The sequence below is a fragment of the Hyposmocoma kahamanoa genome, unplaced genomic scaffold (assembly GCF_003589595.1).
Source record: "Hyposmocoma kahamanoa isolate Upper Pololo Valley unplaced genomic scaffold, ASM358959v1 66, whole genome shotgun sequence".
In the NCBI taxonomy this organism is placed as follows: domain Eukaryota; kingdom Metazoa; phylum Arthropoda; class Insecta; order Lepidoptera; family Cosmopterigidae; genus Hyposmocoma; species Hyposmocoma kahamanoa.
This window is the reverse complement of record NW_020653854.1, coordinates 16,104,112-16,120,461: the sequence shown is the minus strand read 5'-3', so window position 1 is coordinate 16,120,461 and position 16,350 is coordinate 16,104,112. Positions and strand designations below refer to the sequence as shown.

At 36.1% G+C, this 16,350-nt stretch overlaps 1 protein-coding gene across 2 annotated transcripts; it reads left to right on the top strand.

The window, feature by feature from the left end:
• The first annotated feature begins 279 nt into the window (after positions 1–279).
• LOC113231926 lies at positions 280–7,957 on the top strand. Of its 2 annotated transcripts, none has more exons than XM_026466469.1 (4): positions 280–374; positions 524–1,328; positions 3,269–3,421; positions 7,663–7,957. In XM_026466469.1, the coding sequence occupies exons 1-4, from the start codon at positions 286–288 to the stop codon at positions 7,774–7,776; spliced, it is 1,161 nt and encodes a 386-aa protein (XP_026322254.1). In that variant the 5' UTR covers positions 280–285; the 3' UTR covers positions 7,777–7,957. The 2 variants fall into 2 exon arrangements, with proteins under 2 accessions (XP_026322254.1, XP_026322253.1); XM_026466468.1 differs by having other exon boundaries at positions 3,266–3,421; positions 7,663–7,951.
• The last annotated feature ends 8,393 nt before the right edge of the window (positions 7,958–16,350 follow it).

The window sequence follows — 16,350 nt, the reverse complement described above, 5'->3', positions numbered from 1 at the left end:
AGACATTGAAAATGCCGCAAATTACACCGCTGAATTTCGGTCGGCGATTTTGGTTGTAAAAGAACCACTGAAAGGCGTAAAAAAATAATTAAAACATAAAATACCAAAGGAGAATGCAACGTAAGTGATTATATTCTCTTTGAAATAGAATAAAAGCTGATTGCAAAGATTGATATAAACGAAAAAATAACAAATCACTGTCAACAAAAATGAAAATGAAAGCAGGAACAAATTTCCATTAAATTTTAGTAAAATAATAAAAAAAATTAAAATTTTTGTGAAAATATGCCAAATACCAGACGACGTCGATTTTCCGTTCAACGAGATATTGCTGGACGGAACCAAAATAAAATCCAAAATGGCCAGCAATCCAGGTAAAAAATTATCAAAAGCCCCATACGGAGCTAATATAATAAGAATAATAATTTAATTAAAAATAATTGAAAATTGATCAAATACTGTTTTTATGTACCTCAGTCGTTGAATCTCCATCATCTAACTTACTAAATTAATCATTTTGCAGTCGTTCCGATGCTGACGTTGAACTGGAAATGGCAGTTCAAACCTTAAACCTAGCTGCAAAATCAAATAAAATTAAAAACAAGATCAATCCAACCATAAGTAAACTAACTCCTCTTGAAATGGTCGCTGAGTGTGATAGCTCAATATCACTTTTTAAAAATGTCTCTATTAACCAGGATAAAAACGTAGGAGCCAGTTCCAGCAACATAGATCTGTACGCCATGATAAGTGCTGTTGAAACAAGTGATACAAGAGATGTTGTAGAAACAAGTGTTGCAAGTGAAGCACGAGATACTGCAGATTCACGCAAAGATCCGAAACAAACTGTTTCCGATGTACCTCGTAGAGAAAAACATCCTCGTCATCACCGAGTAAAAGTTAGGAGCCCCAAACGTCGTATGATAATTGCCGAACATCTTAAAACTGAGACAGAGGAAAACAAAGTTTCTCAAGGAACAAATCCGATAGATTTTGACCAGGAATTGGAGGTGTATATAGATCATGTGAACGTGTCTAATACTGAACCGACTGGAGAGGAGAGAGTGAGTAACCACTCGATGGACCATATGTGTAGAATTTGCCATGGTGGGGAGGCATTGTCTCCGGATCTCGGGCAGTTAGTATCAGCTTGTTCTTGCCGCGGTACAGTCGGTCGCGTTCATGTGAAGTGTCTAGAAAGGTGGCTAACTGAATCTGGGAAGTCGAGATGTGAATTGTGCGGCACTCGCTACGTGACTAGAAGAGTACACAGATACGGTGTTCCAAGAGCTTTGGTTATGTGGATCCTCAGTCAAAATGCTAAACAGGTAAATTTATTTTCCTGTTGTAACTAATATCTGTATTGTTGATTGAGACTGATTGTTTGGTATTCATAACGCTACAATGGTATGTTAATTGAACGAGTATCGCAATGAAGTCACGTTGTAAGAAGTAGTAGAGCGTTGTAACGCTGATGAAATATTATACGTTAACTCAAAATAATAATTGTAATATTCTACTGAAGGACAGCTTCGTTTATAGGGTCTTAGCTGTTTATAAAGTTTAAAATGACGGGTTTGTTACCGGAACAAATAAAAATTTCATAATCAATAATGAAATAAACACATGTAAATACGTTAAAACTTTGACGAACATAGTGTTTATTATATACAATATATAGAATAAGAAGAGCAATTATTCTTGTTACAATTTTCTTTAAAAACTTGAAAGTTAATAGAATGTCCGCAGCACTAGTGGGATAAACAGAATAAAGTCAAGTTGTCTTTTTGTCAGTTGGAAATTCAAACAGTCACTACTCATCGGAAATTCAACTTTTTTCCGGATCTAGATCGTTATTCACTTCATTTTCTGTATTCAAAACTATAATTTGCGTACCTTAAAGATAACTTATTACATTAGCTACATATTTAGTACTTATAGTGAACATGTAGCTTATTTTATCTTTTATATAATATTTTAGTAGCAGTAGAGCACCTTGTGAATTTGTTCGTCCAGAGAAGTACCTTACCTATTACTGCCGCTAACCGGTAATGTGAGCATTACTACAGTCCGGTTTTAAAGGGTAAGGGTGCTGGTGTAATTACGGGCACATGGGACTTGCCAACTTATGTCTCAGGGTGACGGGCGCAGTGGCAGTACCCCTCAGATGTTTCGATTTAAAGTTCTCAGTGGCACTGCAACTGTTACGGACAAGCTTTCGTGGTTATACACTAAATTATTACTACTAATTAAAGATTAAGTGGTACCGTGGTAAGCCACGGTATGATTTCTTTTTGTTTTCACGATATTTTGTAAAGGTTATATGATCACGGGCTTGGCGTGGGGTCGTTCCGAAATATCAGGAAAACAAAAAACTCATACCACTGTAATTATTGATAATCATGATGTGGGATGTTTGCAATCCACATAAAAAATCATTAAACATGACACAGTTTTATAAATTACGAATTAGTGGTAATTATTATGTTACTTCTAAATCACTTACTAGTGGTTTGAAACTTACTTAATGCTATTGAACAAATTTAGCATAGACAGCTATCAATAGCCTAATCGAATTTCGGGGAAAACATTGAGAATGTGGTTACTGTGAAACTATGTGAGGTGAAAACCACAAAATCATATTTTCTTGTTTATTGGCATTTATTCTACTTCGAATTCGACAAGAGTATAGTTAGGAGAACACTTACTTCATTTGAGTCCCCGTTAGTGAGCCGTCACCGTTGACTCCTTTCAAATAATGTGCTGTTGAGAATGCTAACTATCAGTAGATTTAGTTGTTAAAAAAACATCGTGATGAAACCTCCCCTCTGCTCCAAGGAGATCCGTGTAATTTACTTCTATTTTATTTTTAAGCTTATTGACACTATGCAAAGAATGCTGAAGTATGCAACAAATTTCACCGTTGCTATTCAAGAAAATTGAGTTAATATCGTCACGTACTTCACTGTTGAAGTATAAATATAATCATTTTAATTAGTTTAGAGCATAAAGCCCATTGCGTATAAAGTCTTAGGTATGAAAGTTCTTTAATGATTTTAAACATGCATACATAAATATTCACTAAAAGTCAAAGATCAGAAATAAAACTTACAATTGCTACATTTATCTTATAATTCTTGTCACATTTTAGAATTACGAATTAAAAAATAGAAATTAAATTGTCGCAACCAGAATACATCACATAATACCATTTATATAAGATTATGAAGAATAGGAATTCTTGTACTTCATATAATTTTTCCAGCTGATGGTGGATAGCTTGGGCATAATGTTGATGTCTCCTCTCGCGGTGCTGGCAGCTTGGTTATCAGGCCGTACGTTAGCAGGTCTGATGACCCAGGATATCCACGTGACTCCTTGGCCACTAGCTTCCACCTTTGTGTTGGCTTGCATGACACTTGTGAGTATACCCCAAAATGCACACTCTTGGTAGCTGGCACGCCGGTATGACAGTTTCGAGTGAATATGAAGTTCGAGTCCTCTCAGATCTAAGGAATTTTTCTTGTGTTGTTCTATCTTTGTATCAATAATAACAACAAACTGGTGGAGTATTTTCATAAAAAATATATGAATATCATAAGTAATTTTAGTAAAACTAAAATTATATTCATTAAAATAACTATATTGAAACAAAAAGTTATTGAAATAAACAAAATTTTGTTAAAGGTTAATGTAACTTGTTTGGTGATGGTTATGGTGATAATGCATTTGGTTGCATTTCGGGTTGCAATCCTTAATTATTTTATTTTTTACAGAACAAAGTTTCTACGGCATTTTTATACTTATCTTACAAATGTGTTATAGGCAGTACAAAAGCCAATTACAGAAATTTACGACGTATACAAAATATACATATAATATAGTGATATTATGGTTAGGATATTGTGTAGAAAAGTAAATGTGAACTAAAACTATGAAAACAGAATTCATAACTAACTGTAAATGACTAAAATAAATGGTCGTGTATATGTTTGTGTATGTCCGCGTGTGTGATAGTGCGTGGGTGTCTGCCTCCCTCTCTTTCCTCTAGACGGCTGAATGTGCAGGCAAATAAAACCAACAAAGAAAGAAACCACTCGCATCGTTACTTGAAACAATTCGACTTTGAACTTGATTCCTTACTTGAAACAATTCGATTTTGTGAAATATAATTGCTCAATCCGAGACGTAGACGATACCATCCCAGTGTTATCCTTTCAGTCATTTATCGGATATGTGAATGGAAGTGGACTGGTAATAGCAGTAATAAATTATTAGGTTCTTATCCTTATTGAATTTGGGCGGACAATAGCGAGTGGTTCCGTGATCGATAGATTTATGCTAAATTTGTAATTTCACCATCCCTCGGATATTTTAGAAACAGGATAACCTATGGAAAAGGAGCTTAAGATTACAATCTTAATAGTGAATATATTCACTACACACTTGCTTACTCAGACGCCATGATTATACATATATTTGGCTTAGTCAGAACCACGTAGTCAGATTAACGGTATTGATCGGAACCATAAAGATGGTATGATAAGGTGTAAGTGCCTAGTGTCCGCAACTCGACGTCAAGTCGCCTATTTTGGACTATTTTTTATTTGACTATATACCAAGTCGACTCAATATTTGTCTATTTTTATTTATTTATTTTTTTTTATTTTGACATCTATTTCAGGCCACATGACCCATTATATATACACATATATATATAAAGCTACAAGTTTAGACTCACTTAGAAAAATAGAACGCATACTTCCCGATATGGTGGATAAAAGATATTTATACAGTTGTAGGCGGACCTGAATGTGGAAAATGTAAACGAGTGATCAACGGCCTGCAAAAACTATAATACATGAGGGGGATTTTTGTACATTTTTATGAGACACAACCTGGTCAATTTCCGCGGGAAGTAAAAAATGTTCGAAATTCAAATAAACAAGATGGCCGCCATACAAATTTCAAAGCCTCCTATCACCGAATCTATTAGAGATAGGTAGGAAGTGGTCGAAGGAATGTCATGGAGGGTAACACTGGTCAACTGCCTGGGTTAAAAAAAGATTCAAGATGGCGATTTCAAAATGGCGGCCGGAGAAAAACTTGCTTCAATCCGGCTGAAAATTGGCATCCGAGGGTCTTTAGGAGTCCTTAATCATAATTTGGGGTCAAAAATTTCTATTCGCAATTTTTTAATATGGCTGCCTAATAGTGCCTACAAGTGTTTTTTTTTTGTTAAAAATAGCTGCCGAAAGAGAATTGCTCTGGTTCGACTGAAAATTGGCATGTGAATGCCAGTAGAAATAGATAATAATTTGTGATCAAAATTTTGGTTTTTCGCCATTTTTCAATATGTCTGTCATACAAACTTTTTGGCGGCACATGGAAATTTGCTCTATTTCAGCTGAAAGTCGGGATGTGGGGACCTTTATGGGTGTTTAACAATAATTTACAATCAAAATTTACTTTTTGCCATTTATCAATATGGCCGCCATTAAAGAGCTATGTTAATTTTTTTAAAGTCAAGTGCCGAGGCCGTAGGCCGAGGTGTAGCGGAGGGCGAAGCCCTAAGCGTCCGCACGCCACCTTACGTAGGTAGTATACGGGGACTAGATTTCACAATTGTTCAAAATGTAAGGCATACTTCCCGATGTAGTGGAAATAATATAGGAAATGAAACTGTACTTGTTTTTTCAAACAAACCGACGTTTCGGGCCGTTTAAAGGTCCCATGGTCACGATTGACTGAGGTGGTACAGTATTTGAAAAAACAAATATACGCGATTTAAATCCGGAAAATCAGTTTCATTTCCTATGTGTGACAATCGCGAAAAACTAAGAACTGGAAATAATATCTTTATACAACTTATAGCGTTGTTGTATCTCGACCGTCTCTCTGTTAGATTCTTTTTTATTGGAAGCTATGCCAAAAAGAGAAGTATTTAGGGAAAAAATGCCCGACAACCACTTCAAAATTTTGGTTCCAAAGTAAGGAATTTCCTGTACTATAAGTACCAGAGTAACGATAATTCTGAAGGCAATACCCAGAATGACCAGGCGCTGACCAAGGCCAACTTAAAAATGTTTTTTTCATAAATTGGCTAAAATAAGAATCTGGAACCTCCTCATCAAGCGCCCATAGTACTAATCACTGTGCTACCGAAGAGCATAAGCACACCCCGTAATCTGAAAGCGACCACGCGCCGCAGGCTGTGCCCGACCCCACCGTAGGTGGGGCATAAGACTCGTATAATATATACCTTAAGGAAACATACCTACAATATAATATAACAATAAAATAAACAAAATAACTAATCTACATGTAGTGCACTTGTCAGCGACGTGTGGCGCAATCTGGTGCTAGGTAACCGGCCGTGGAATCGCCGATATATGACACCCTTCGGCCAAAATTCTTCCTCCATGAAGGTCAACAGATGTTTGGTCGGTACTCTCACCGTATCGAATTGAAATTCACATTGTGGCGGGACTCCAACCGCTCGTTCCTCAGAGTGTATTTGGCTAAATGTCTGATGTACTCCACTGTCTCCTCAGACTTCGTTATATTTAGCTGCCTTAGAGGCTGAATGGTTACTATGCTGGACTTCCACACAGAAGTCCCGGGTTCGATTCACGGAAAGAAACCAACGGACCTCACGATTTTCTTTTTTTTTTTGTATTAAAAAAAAAATTCGTGAGGTCTGTTGGTTCGTTCCGTGGCTTAGTTGGTATAGCGTCTGACACGGTATGCAAGAAGACGTCGGTTCGAATCCGACCGGATCGAAGGAATTTTTTATGAGTGTTTTTTGTGAGTGTTCGATCTTTGTATTAATAATTATAACAAACTAGTGGACTAATTTCACAAAAAAATAATTGAATATCAATTCAATAAAAATTTAATTATGTATAAACATATTTTATTTCTATATTCTGCCATCAAGCGGTAGTGTGAATTACTGCGTTCCAGTTTTGAAGGGTAAATGTGTGTGAAATCACAGGCGCATAGGAATTGTCAACGGTATCAGGGTAACGGGCGCAGTGGCGGTGCTCCTAAGATTGGTGCTGCAACTGCTATAGACAGGCGTGTCGCTAATCGCGCGCAGGCACACAACTTGTTCGTTCTGTCTGTGAAGAATGTGAACATATTTGGAGCTCACTATTCTACGACGAAACATAAAGACAGGTTACAGTTTTAAATATAAACAGCTTGTTGTTTCTACAATTATTAGTAATTATAAAGCTTTTCGTGATGAGAGTTCGTTCAGAGTAGTACTGCCACCTTACCTATTTCTGCTGCCAAACAGTAATGTCAGTGTAACTATGTTCCGGTAGTTTAAGAGTAAGGGTGGTGAAATTACAGGCACATGGGACTTGTCAACTTATGTCTCAGGGTGACGGGCGCAGTGGCAGTCCCCTCAGATCTTTGCGATTTAAAGCTCTGAGTGGCACAACGACTGTTATGGGCAGGCATGTAGCTTCGTATCAGGCGCATGACTTGTTTGTCCAGTCACTTGACATTATAAAAAAAAATTGCTTTCCAATTCTGCCGCAGATGCCGCGTTACCCGTCTGAAGGAATATGTTTATTGTATTTTTTATACATTCTTGCTCAAAACGCGACTTAATCATTATGGTAGAATTATTTTCTTTTTCTTTTTGCACAGGTTTGTTACTATTGCTGGATAGTGTCAGCAGCGACCCGACACGCTCTTGGCTGGTGGATATGGTACCGTTCCCAGTACGAAGTGCGCCTCCAATTACAAGAAAACAATGAATAATAGATATATTGCCACTTCATTTACTCAAGAATCATGTTCCATCTTGGTTAGTCATTATTCATTGCCCTTTTTTAAATTGTCGGAAATCATGTTAAAACTCTCAATAAATTCTTATTTAAGACGGTTTTTTATAATTTATTACAATATTATCGTTATAACCAGTAAGAGGAATAAAGAGTTACGAAGACAAATTGCATTTGAACCTTCCCCTTTTAAAGAAATGCTGTCTGCTGACAATACAACCGTTGATGTTAATATAATCAACGAAGTAGTCGAATTGATTACTTCGTCGTAGTCTAGTAATATTTCCAAACACACCTTTAATACGCAATACAGTTGCAACATTACTATAAAGAAACTATTTTCACGTCTGTGTTCAAAACAACTAGTACCACAGACAATTTCGAGGAATACACCAACATAAAAGAAAATACAAGGGATGCTGCGTTTTCTCAGGGCAATTAGTGGAATCATACCTACAAAACAATCCATGAAACCATAAATCATAACCGCACCCCGGGTACTCCATACAATGGTCAAAAGTTATTTACCTACTACTACTACATACAGCAAGGCGCTATCAGCACAAGCGCAAGTGTGTGTGCGAAGTGGCAGGATTACCTATCACTTTCTCGTACGTGGTCAGAGTAATAATTACACATGTTCATTAGGTATTTATGTAAATATAATATTATATTTTTCAATAATTCACTAACTAGAATAATCCTTAGGTTTATATTTTTTTAAATTTTTAAAGCGTGTAAAATGTCACATTTTGGACAGGTACTTTTAATTAAGGTAACCAAGGTATCTAAAATTGCGTTTTCAACTTTATCATTAGGTACTTGTTAATAATTACATTCACTATGTATTTAGCAGCAATACAAATTGAAAATTCGAGAACTTTTGTCTACTGTATCACATCTAATTGAGATATAACAAATCTGTATTATATATTTCGAGTTAGGTTTTCGCGATTGTTACACATAGGAAATGAAACTATTTTTCCGGATTTAGATTGCGTATATTTGTTTTTTCAAACAAACCGACGTCCTGTAAAGGGCCCGTAAAATAAAAAAAAATTCACTTCCTATGTGTTATATATTACTCAGCACTGAATAAATGAAGAAAACAATAACTGAATGAGTCTCAGATGAAAGAAACTTCTCTCTTTGTCCCGCTAGATTACAATAAACAGCCGTTCACAGCACAATGGACGATCATTAATAAATAGTAACATACAATGATGTTATACTTTAACGTACAAGTTTCGTAATGAATAAATGAAAACAACATTAAAATGTCAACGCCGTCTTAGCCCGAAAACGACTCGCCGACAGCCTTGTTGCCGTTCAGTCAATCTGACCGTCAATGTGCGGGGCGAGACGCGGTGTCTAAAGCTAGGGAGGGGCGGAGAATGTCCGTCCTCGTTACTTTTTTGTTCTCTGTCATAACTAAGGTAATGAACAGTTTTAGCGAAATTAAGTTATTACCATATACCTATGGGACCAACGAAACGAGACCTTCAACAACCTCTAATCGGTTTTTTAATTTCTTATTTAGTTTCAATTTTATTGATTAGCAAAATCAGCTTGATGCAAGTCAACGGAAGAGAAGCGGGAAAAAGTGTTTTGCTAAATGAAATTGAAGTATAACGGTCTTACAAAAAACTATATGATAAGCCTAAGGATACTGTCTAAAGAATACGCTAATAAGTTATACGATAGGATGTACTTTATCCGATCATATAAAATCCTGAAACCAGGCTAAAATAAAAATCTAAAACTCATGGTTCGATCTCGGGACATGGGCTTTGCGCAATAGCTGTTTGTGTATTCGTGTACGTGGGGCGCAAACGCACTATAAGTTTCGGAATGAATAACAAAAAAATAATATACATGGTCAGAAATGAATTTAATTTTTCTCAAAATATTCTCCGTTAGCGTTAATGCACTTTTTCATACGAATGACCCAATTTTGAAAACGTTTATGCCACTCCTTCGTGACAATCTCTGAAACATATTTTGCATACTCTTCGACAGACTCTTAAGGTGATGAAAATCGTTGACCGCGTAACTGGTTCTTAATTTTTGGAAATAAATAAAAGTCACAAGCCAGGTCGGGACTGTACGCGGGATGGCTCACAAAGTCAACGTTGTTCACCTTCAAAAATTAATTTATCTGTCTGGCCGTGTGAAAACTATTACTACCACTAGATACGGCGTTTACAGTTATTTTTACGGAGTTTGTCAATAACTTCCGGCAAACAAATGGTCGTGTACCAATCACTATTTACGGTACAACAATTTTCCAAAGCAACAGTGGCCACGTCTCCAGTTTTATTAAAAAGGAAGCGATCATCCGCTTAGAGGCACTTTGCACGCGCGCCACTTTGGTTGGTTTCGGTTCATCTCGAAAGACCCATACGTTCTTTTGTTGCTTTGTTTTGGGATCGTAACTATAAATCCATGTTTCGTTACCTGTTGATATGTCCCTCACCAAATTTGACGCCCCTTCGTTGAATCTGGTAAGCATGGCATTGCACCAAGTGACGCGATCCGTTTTTTGAGCCTCAGTCAAATTGTGTGGGATCCACCGAGAGCACAGCTTTTTCACACCCAAATGTTTGTGTAGTATTGATTGTATTTAACTCATACCTATGCTTAAAGATGCCCAAATCTCATGGTATGGCACATGCCTGTCTGATTTGATGATACGGTGCACAGCATCGATGTTTTTGTTGTTCACAGCAGTGGACGGGCGACCATCACGAAATTCGTCACTGAGATTTACACGACCGCATTTGAATTCTGCAAACCAGCTTTAAATAGTCGTCATGCTAGTCGTGGTGCTTCATCGCCAAAAGCAGTTTCAAGCCGAGCGAAGCTCCGCTGAGCTGTTAAATTACATTTAAGGTCATAGAAAATCATACTATGAAAATTTTCACGAGTTAATCCATGGTGATGTAGGCAACCAATTTCAAAAATGACGCCACAATGTAAAAACAAGGGACAGTAAAATGAAACAAACTGAATTCTACAGCCAAAGAGTTCCATTTTTAAATGTTGTATTTACTTTTTAATATTGTTTATGTAAGTGGCCAGTTCCGGAAACTTATAGTGCGCCCTATTTGGTATTGTGCAATTTAAATTTATTGTTCTCATTATTCAAGCTGATTATTATTTTCATGTGTAAATGTTGTATGTGTCAAATTTAATTTATTTACGGTCTGATTGAGTCAGTATTTGAATTTAATTATTATTTTTTAATTGTGGTGTTCTGTTTCTATGATAGACCATGGCAGAATATCAGTGAGGTCTATGTAATTAGCATAGTCCTCAAATGGTGAGCTTTATGAACCTCTTTGACATGCTTTTCTTTGTTTCCTTATTTGTTTTAACCTTCCAGTGGTCGCACCCTTGCGCCGAAGTTCAGTTTGAGAAAGCAAATTAATATTTTCATTACGTTGTGTAGCACAGTATAAAAAAGTCTTTTATCTATAGAAATGAAAATGAAAAACATTATTTACTCATTTTTTTTTAATTTGTACTTATTAGTTGAACAGTCTACAAAAATTCAAAATTTTAGTCATATGACACAAACAAAGTAAAAAATCAACAAAATAATAAAATATATTGTCATCAATTGCACAATATTGTAGGAACTCTAAATTCACAATTATTTTCGAATGTTTTTTTCATGATGTTCTACGTACTATCTCAATTCTCATAAAAAAAAGAAAACAAAATAAAAAACTTATAACTTTTTTTAGAAGCAGGTAGTATGATGACCTACGCATTATCAGTAGCAATGGTTTGACCTCATCAAAATCTTCATCTTCTGCTTCCACCTCCTCTGCAAGCCGGATTCTTTGTAACTCATGTTGTGTCTACAACAAATAGTGAAATAACAAATAATTTAATATATATTAAATAAAATAATGTAATTTTGTAAGTAATATAGTGCATATAACATGAAATACTCACCCAGGTTTCAATTTCATTCCATAAATTTTTCTGGAACACGACCGGTCGCGCGCGGAATCTGAGACCGCTAACACAAATAAAGTCACATGTGCGCTTGCGACGAATGTCACCGGGTTACTAAGGGGTTTTACCTCACCCCCTCGAGGATATCACGGCCACGCAACCGTTTATTGTTTATAGATTTTGTAAAATGACTAAAATAAGGTCGCTGCGATCTCTGAGACCGCGCGCGACCGCTGGAAGGTTAATATTTTTATTATATTTTCCTATTTCTTTTTTTTTATTTATGAACGTATTATTTGATATTTTATAATTGTTTGTATTTTATAATGTATTTTGCATGTCAAATAAATACGATTTTATTTTATTTTATTTAAGTATAAACTTTGTACATAATTTTCATATGAAGATATTTCTCGTTAAGTACTACAGAGAAACAGCTAAATTTTGGGTTTGAAGTGAAGTTTTAGTTATTAAATTCACATTTTCCCAAAATCTGCAAATTACCCAGCGGCTTAACGACGGCCGCCGCGCCTCTCGCTGCCCCGTCAGTCGCCATCGGGCGCTTGTCGACGTCGATCTGTGTCAAATTTTCTCTGACTGTTCTTATTTTTTTAGATTTATTAATTTGCAGAGCGCAGATTGCGAGACGCGAGGGGCCACCCCGTACACCTCACCTTCTAAAATCTAGACTCGCATGGACATTGTTTTAGGTGACAATAAATCTCGAAAGTTACGCCAATGCAAATGCGTTAGTATGACGAAAAGGATAACATAGAGAAATCATCTATCTTTCAAAAACTCGCAATTATTCCTCTAAAAGAAAAGCACAGATAACCGTACGATGAAAACATCGTGAGCGCTGGATGAGGTCCGGAGCTCGATTTTTAGTACGACCGAAGTGACAGTTTCTAAATTGTTTCTGGTCTGGATGGGTAGTATTCCGGAATGAATTGCTCTGACACTTAAAGTACAGAGAATTTCCAGGTTTGATATAAATTACTCGGTACGGTTGTATTTTATCCCAAATAATTGAAAAGCTTGTGTTCATCCACACTCCGGACACGCCATACAACGGTCGAAAGTTATTTACCTACTACTACTACATACAGCAAGGCGCTATCTGCACACGCGCAAATGTGTGCGTAAAGTGCTACAGTTACCCATCACTTTCTCGTACTATTACGTGGTCACAGCGGCAGCATAACGAAAATTATAACGCGCATCTGTTATCTATAATTCTATTAATAGAATCGTAATAATTACACATGTTCATTAGGTATTTATTTTATGGGTAGGTACTTTTAAATAAGGTAACCAAGGTATTTGAAATTGCATGTCCAACTTTATCATTACTTAGTTAATAATTATATTCAGTACATATTTATCAGCAATACAAATTGAAAATTTGAGAACTCTTATCTACCTACTAATTCACGAACTCATGGCATCTCATTATATTGATATAATAAATCTGTATATATTACTCTGCACTAATATAAATATATAAATGAAGAAAACAATAACTGAATGAGTCTCAGATATATCTTTTATTTTACTTACTTCGTTTCATGCTTCGGAAAACGAAAGAAACTCGTCTCTTTATTCCGTTTGGATGATGATAAATAGCCATTCACAGCACAATTCACGACCATTACAAATAGTAACGTACAATGATGTTATTATATTAACGTACACGTTTCGTAATGTATAAATAAAAACTATATTCAAATATCAAAAGCCGTCATAGCGCGAAAACGGCTCGCTGACAGCCTTATTGCCGTTCAGTTAATGTGACCGTCAATGTGCGGGGCGTGGTGTGGTATAAAGCTAGGGACAGTGTCCATTCTCGTTACTTTTTTGTTCTCTGGTTCAACAACATGAAAGCATGAGAAAAAAATAGAAACATAAAAAAGTATAAATAATATAAGTTAATATATGGAAAGAGGTAGTATATGTATTACATAAACAGGAGTACACTTTTGTTACTACACAAAGCAGTGGGACCACAAGAAACAAGCCTCTCTCGTACAAGCCTCTCTCGTGGTCCCACTAGTGGAACAAATTAGCGGGACCACCAGAAAACAGCATTTTATCTCCTATTTATCACTTCATTGGGCCAACATTTTCAAATATACTACACTACACTGACACACTATTTATTCTCTCGAAATACGATTATTCGAAAAACAGAACATTTTCTGAGAAGGCAGATTAGGTAACATGTAAACATTTAGCTTTTGCCGGTCTCTGTGTAAAGTAATTGGATGGATGCACTGGTGCCAATTCACTCATAGGAAAATTTAGCTTAATTTTAGATTATTACGTCTCCTTAATTATCCGTAAGGGCATGACGGAATATGTAAATTGAGTTGTAAGCTGAAAAATTTTTACAGTATTTTATAAATTTGCTCGTGGTGAGTTTACATGTGCAAGAAATATGTATATAAAAGTATGTAATAGATATGAGTCGACTAATTTGAAAACTCTATTACGAAATGTTCTGCCCTTTTGTTGTTGACAACGGAAAGACTTGCACTAAAATTTAATTCATTTTTATTTAAGTTTGTCCGAATCGATACCTCTGTTCAGGGCGTTTAGGGATTATCTAACACGTATAAGTCTCATAAATACATTTTCCCCCTGTCTAACACAATGAACGAACATGAATTGAGGTACATCTTATGTAAGCGTTGTTGCGTGTTAACGCGACTGTGTTTTATATATAGAGATTTTAAGTACCAAAATATTTGTATATGAGAGATCACCTCCAAGGCGTGATGTGAATAATTCTGGTATGTTAGACAGATAGATATCGATATACACTTTATGATTTACATAAGAACAAAACATAGATAAGGTAGAAGTATAGTGGGTAAAGGCGGCCTTATCGCTAAGAGCGATATCTTCTAGATAACATTTGAAGCAAACGAAAACTAAACTGAGAGGGGGACGTAATATGCCAGTGGTAAAGAAATGCATAAATAAAAACCTTTATTATAACTGCCTCAGTGGCCGAAAGGTTACCATGCTTATCGGCCATGCAGAGGTCCCAAGTTCGACTCTTGTAAATATTTGTATTGCTACATTTACTTCTCTCGTAATTTTCGGTGTAATTTGTGGTTGTCTATGTGTGTGTGTCCATGGCACCCGCGATACAGGGTTTTCCTAGTGCGAGGCTCTGAGCGTGTGCGTTATTTTTATTATATTATCATTAAATAATAAATAACCATAGTATATATCTATGTACATGCATATAAACATACTAATAAATATATGTACATGTTGCAGACTATGAGTGCACATTAATATTTTATGCAATCCAATTTTGAAAATAGGAAGCGGCTTACAACGTCAGATTTCAGACAAGAGTTCGTTCCGTAATTGTGAAACCTTCTACTCTACTCTGACGGGTAAAATAAGGTTTCAATAGGTTAACAATTTTAGACTTTAGTTCACCTTTTTGATCCCCACTGAGGAAGCGAAAGTGTTCCTTAAGGTATTAAAACGTTTCTTAAGTAGAGTGCGACAATCATCGAATACTTTATAGAGAAAGCTGAGAACGTGCTCCTCATGACGTACATTGATCGGGGGCCACTGAAATCTTCTGATATGTCACACAGTAGACACATAGTCTCTGGAGTTTGTTCATTTGATTCTCATGACACATACATAATAACAACGTAAAGATCAGCATATTCCAGTATAGCAAATAGCAGCTATTGCAAGTAAACACCTTCCTACTAACCTCAGCGATATGAGATTATCAAGACAGGGTGGAATTAAATAAAACGCCAAGGTTTTTGACAACACTGCTGCAAATATACATATTTTATGATACCAAGTGACGAACAAGTCGTGCGCCTGGTGGTAAGCGACACGTTTGTCCATAACAGTTGCGGTGCCACTCAGCGCTTTAAATCGCAAAGATCTGAGGGGCACTGCCACTGCGCCTGTCACATACAGCACCCTTACCCTTCAGAACCGGAACGCAGTAATGTTGACAATACTCCTTGGCGGCATAAATAGGTAATGTGGTAGTAATTCCCTGGACGAACTCTTTCATGAGAAACACCTATACTGCTATTTATATTTTGTACCAAACCACTATGTCCGGCCATTTTTATGGAAAACGTTTCAATTTAATATTCGCAAAAAATGCAATAAGCGTAGGTAACCGCGTAAAGTGTAATTTTTTTTAAATTTACATTTCAAAATGTAATCAGAGTGTTTTTCAGAATAATGCAACCCGAAAACTGTCGTTTTGCAACATCAATTTTTATGCAATATGTTGGCCTTCCCAACAACTGTTCCCAGCATTGGGGCAAGGGATATCAAAGATCACCGAGGAAAATAATGCATCGTACTAACTTTTTCATGAATTATATTTTACGTACGTTTGTTCCTTTTACGGATATCATATTTTATATATTACGCAATAAACTACAAGTGTTTTCCTTTTTACTATTGTAGGTTGTATGTTCCTTACAATATACGACTAATTGTGTACATATGAGTTACAAGTGTACTATTAAAGTAGTATAGTTACATAAACTTAATCGTATTTATAGAATATAAAGAACATTTC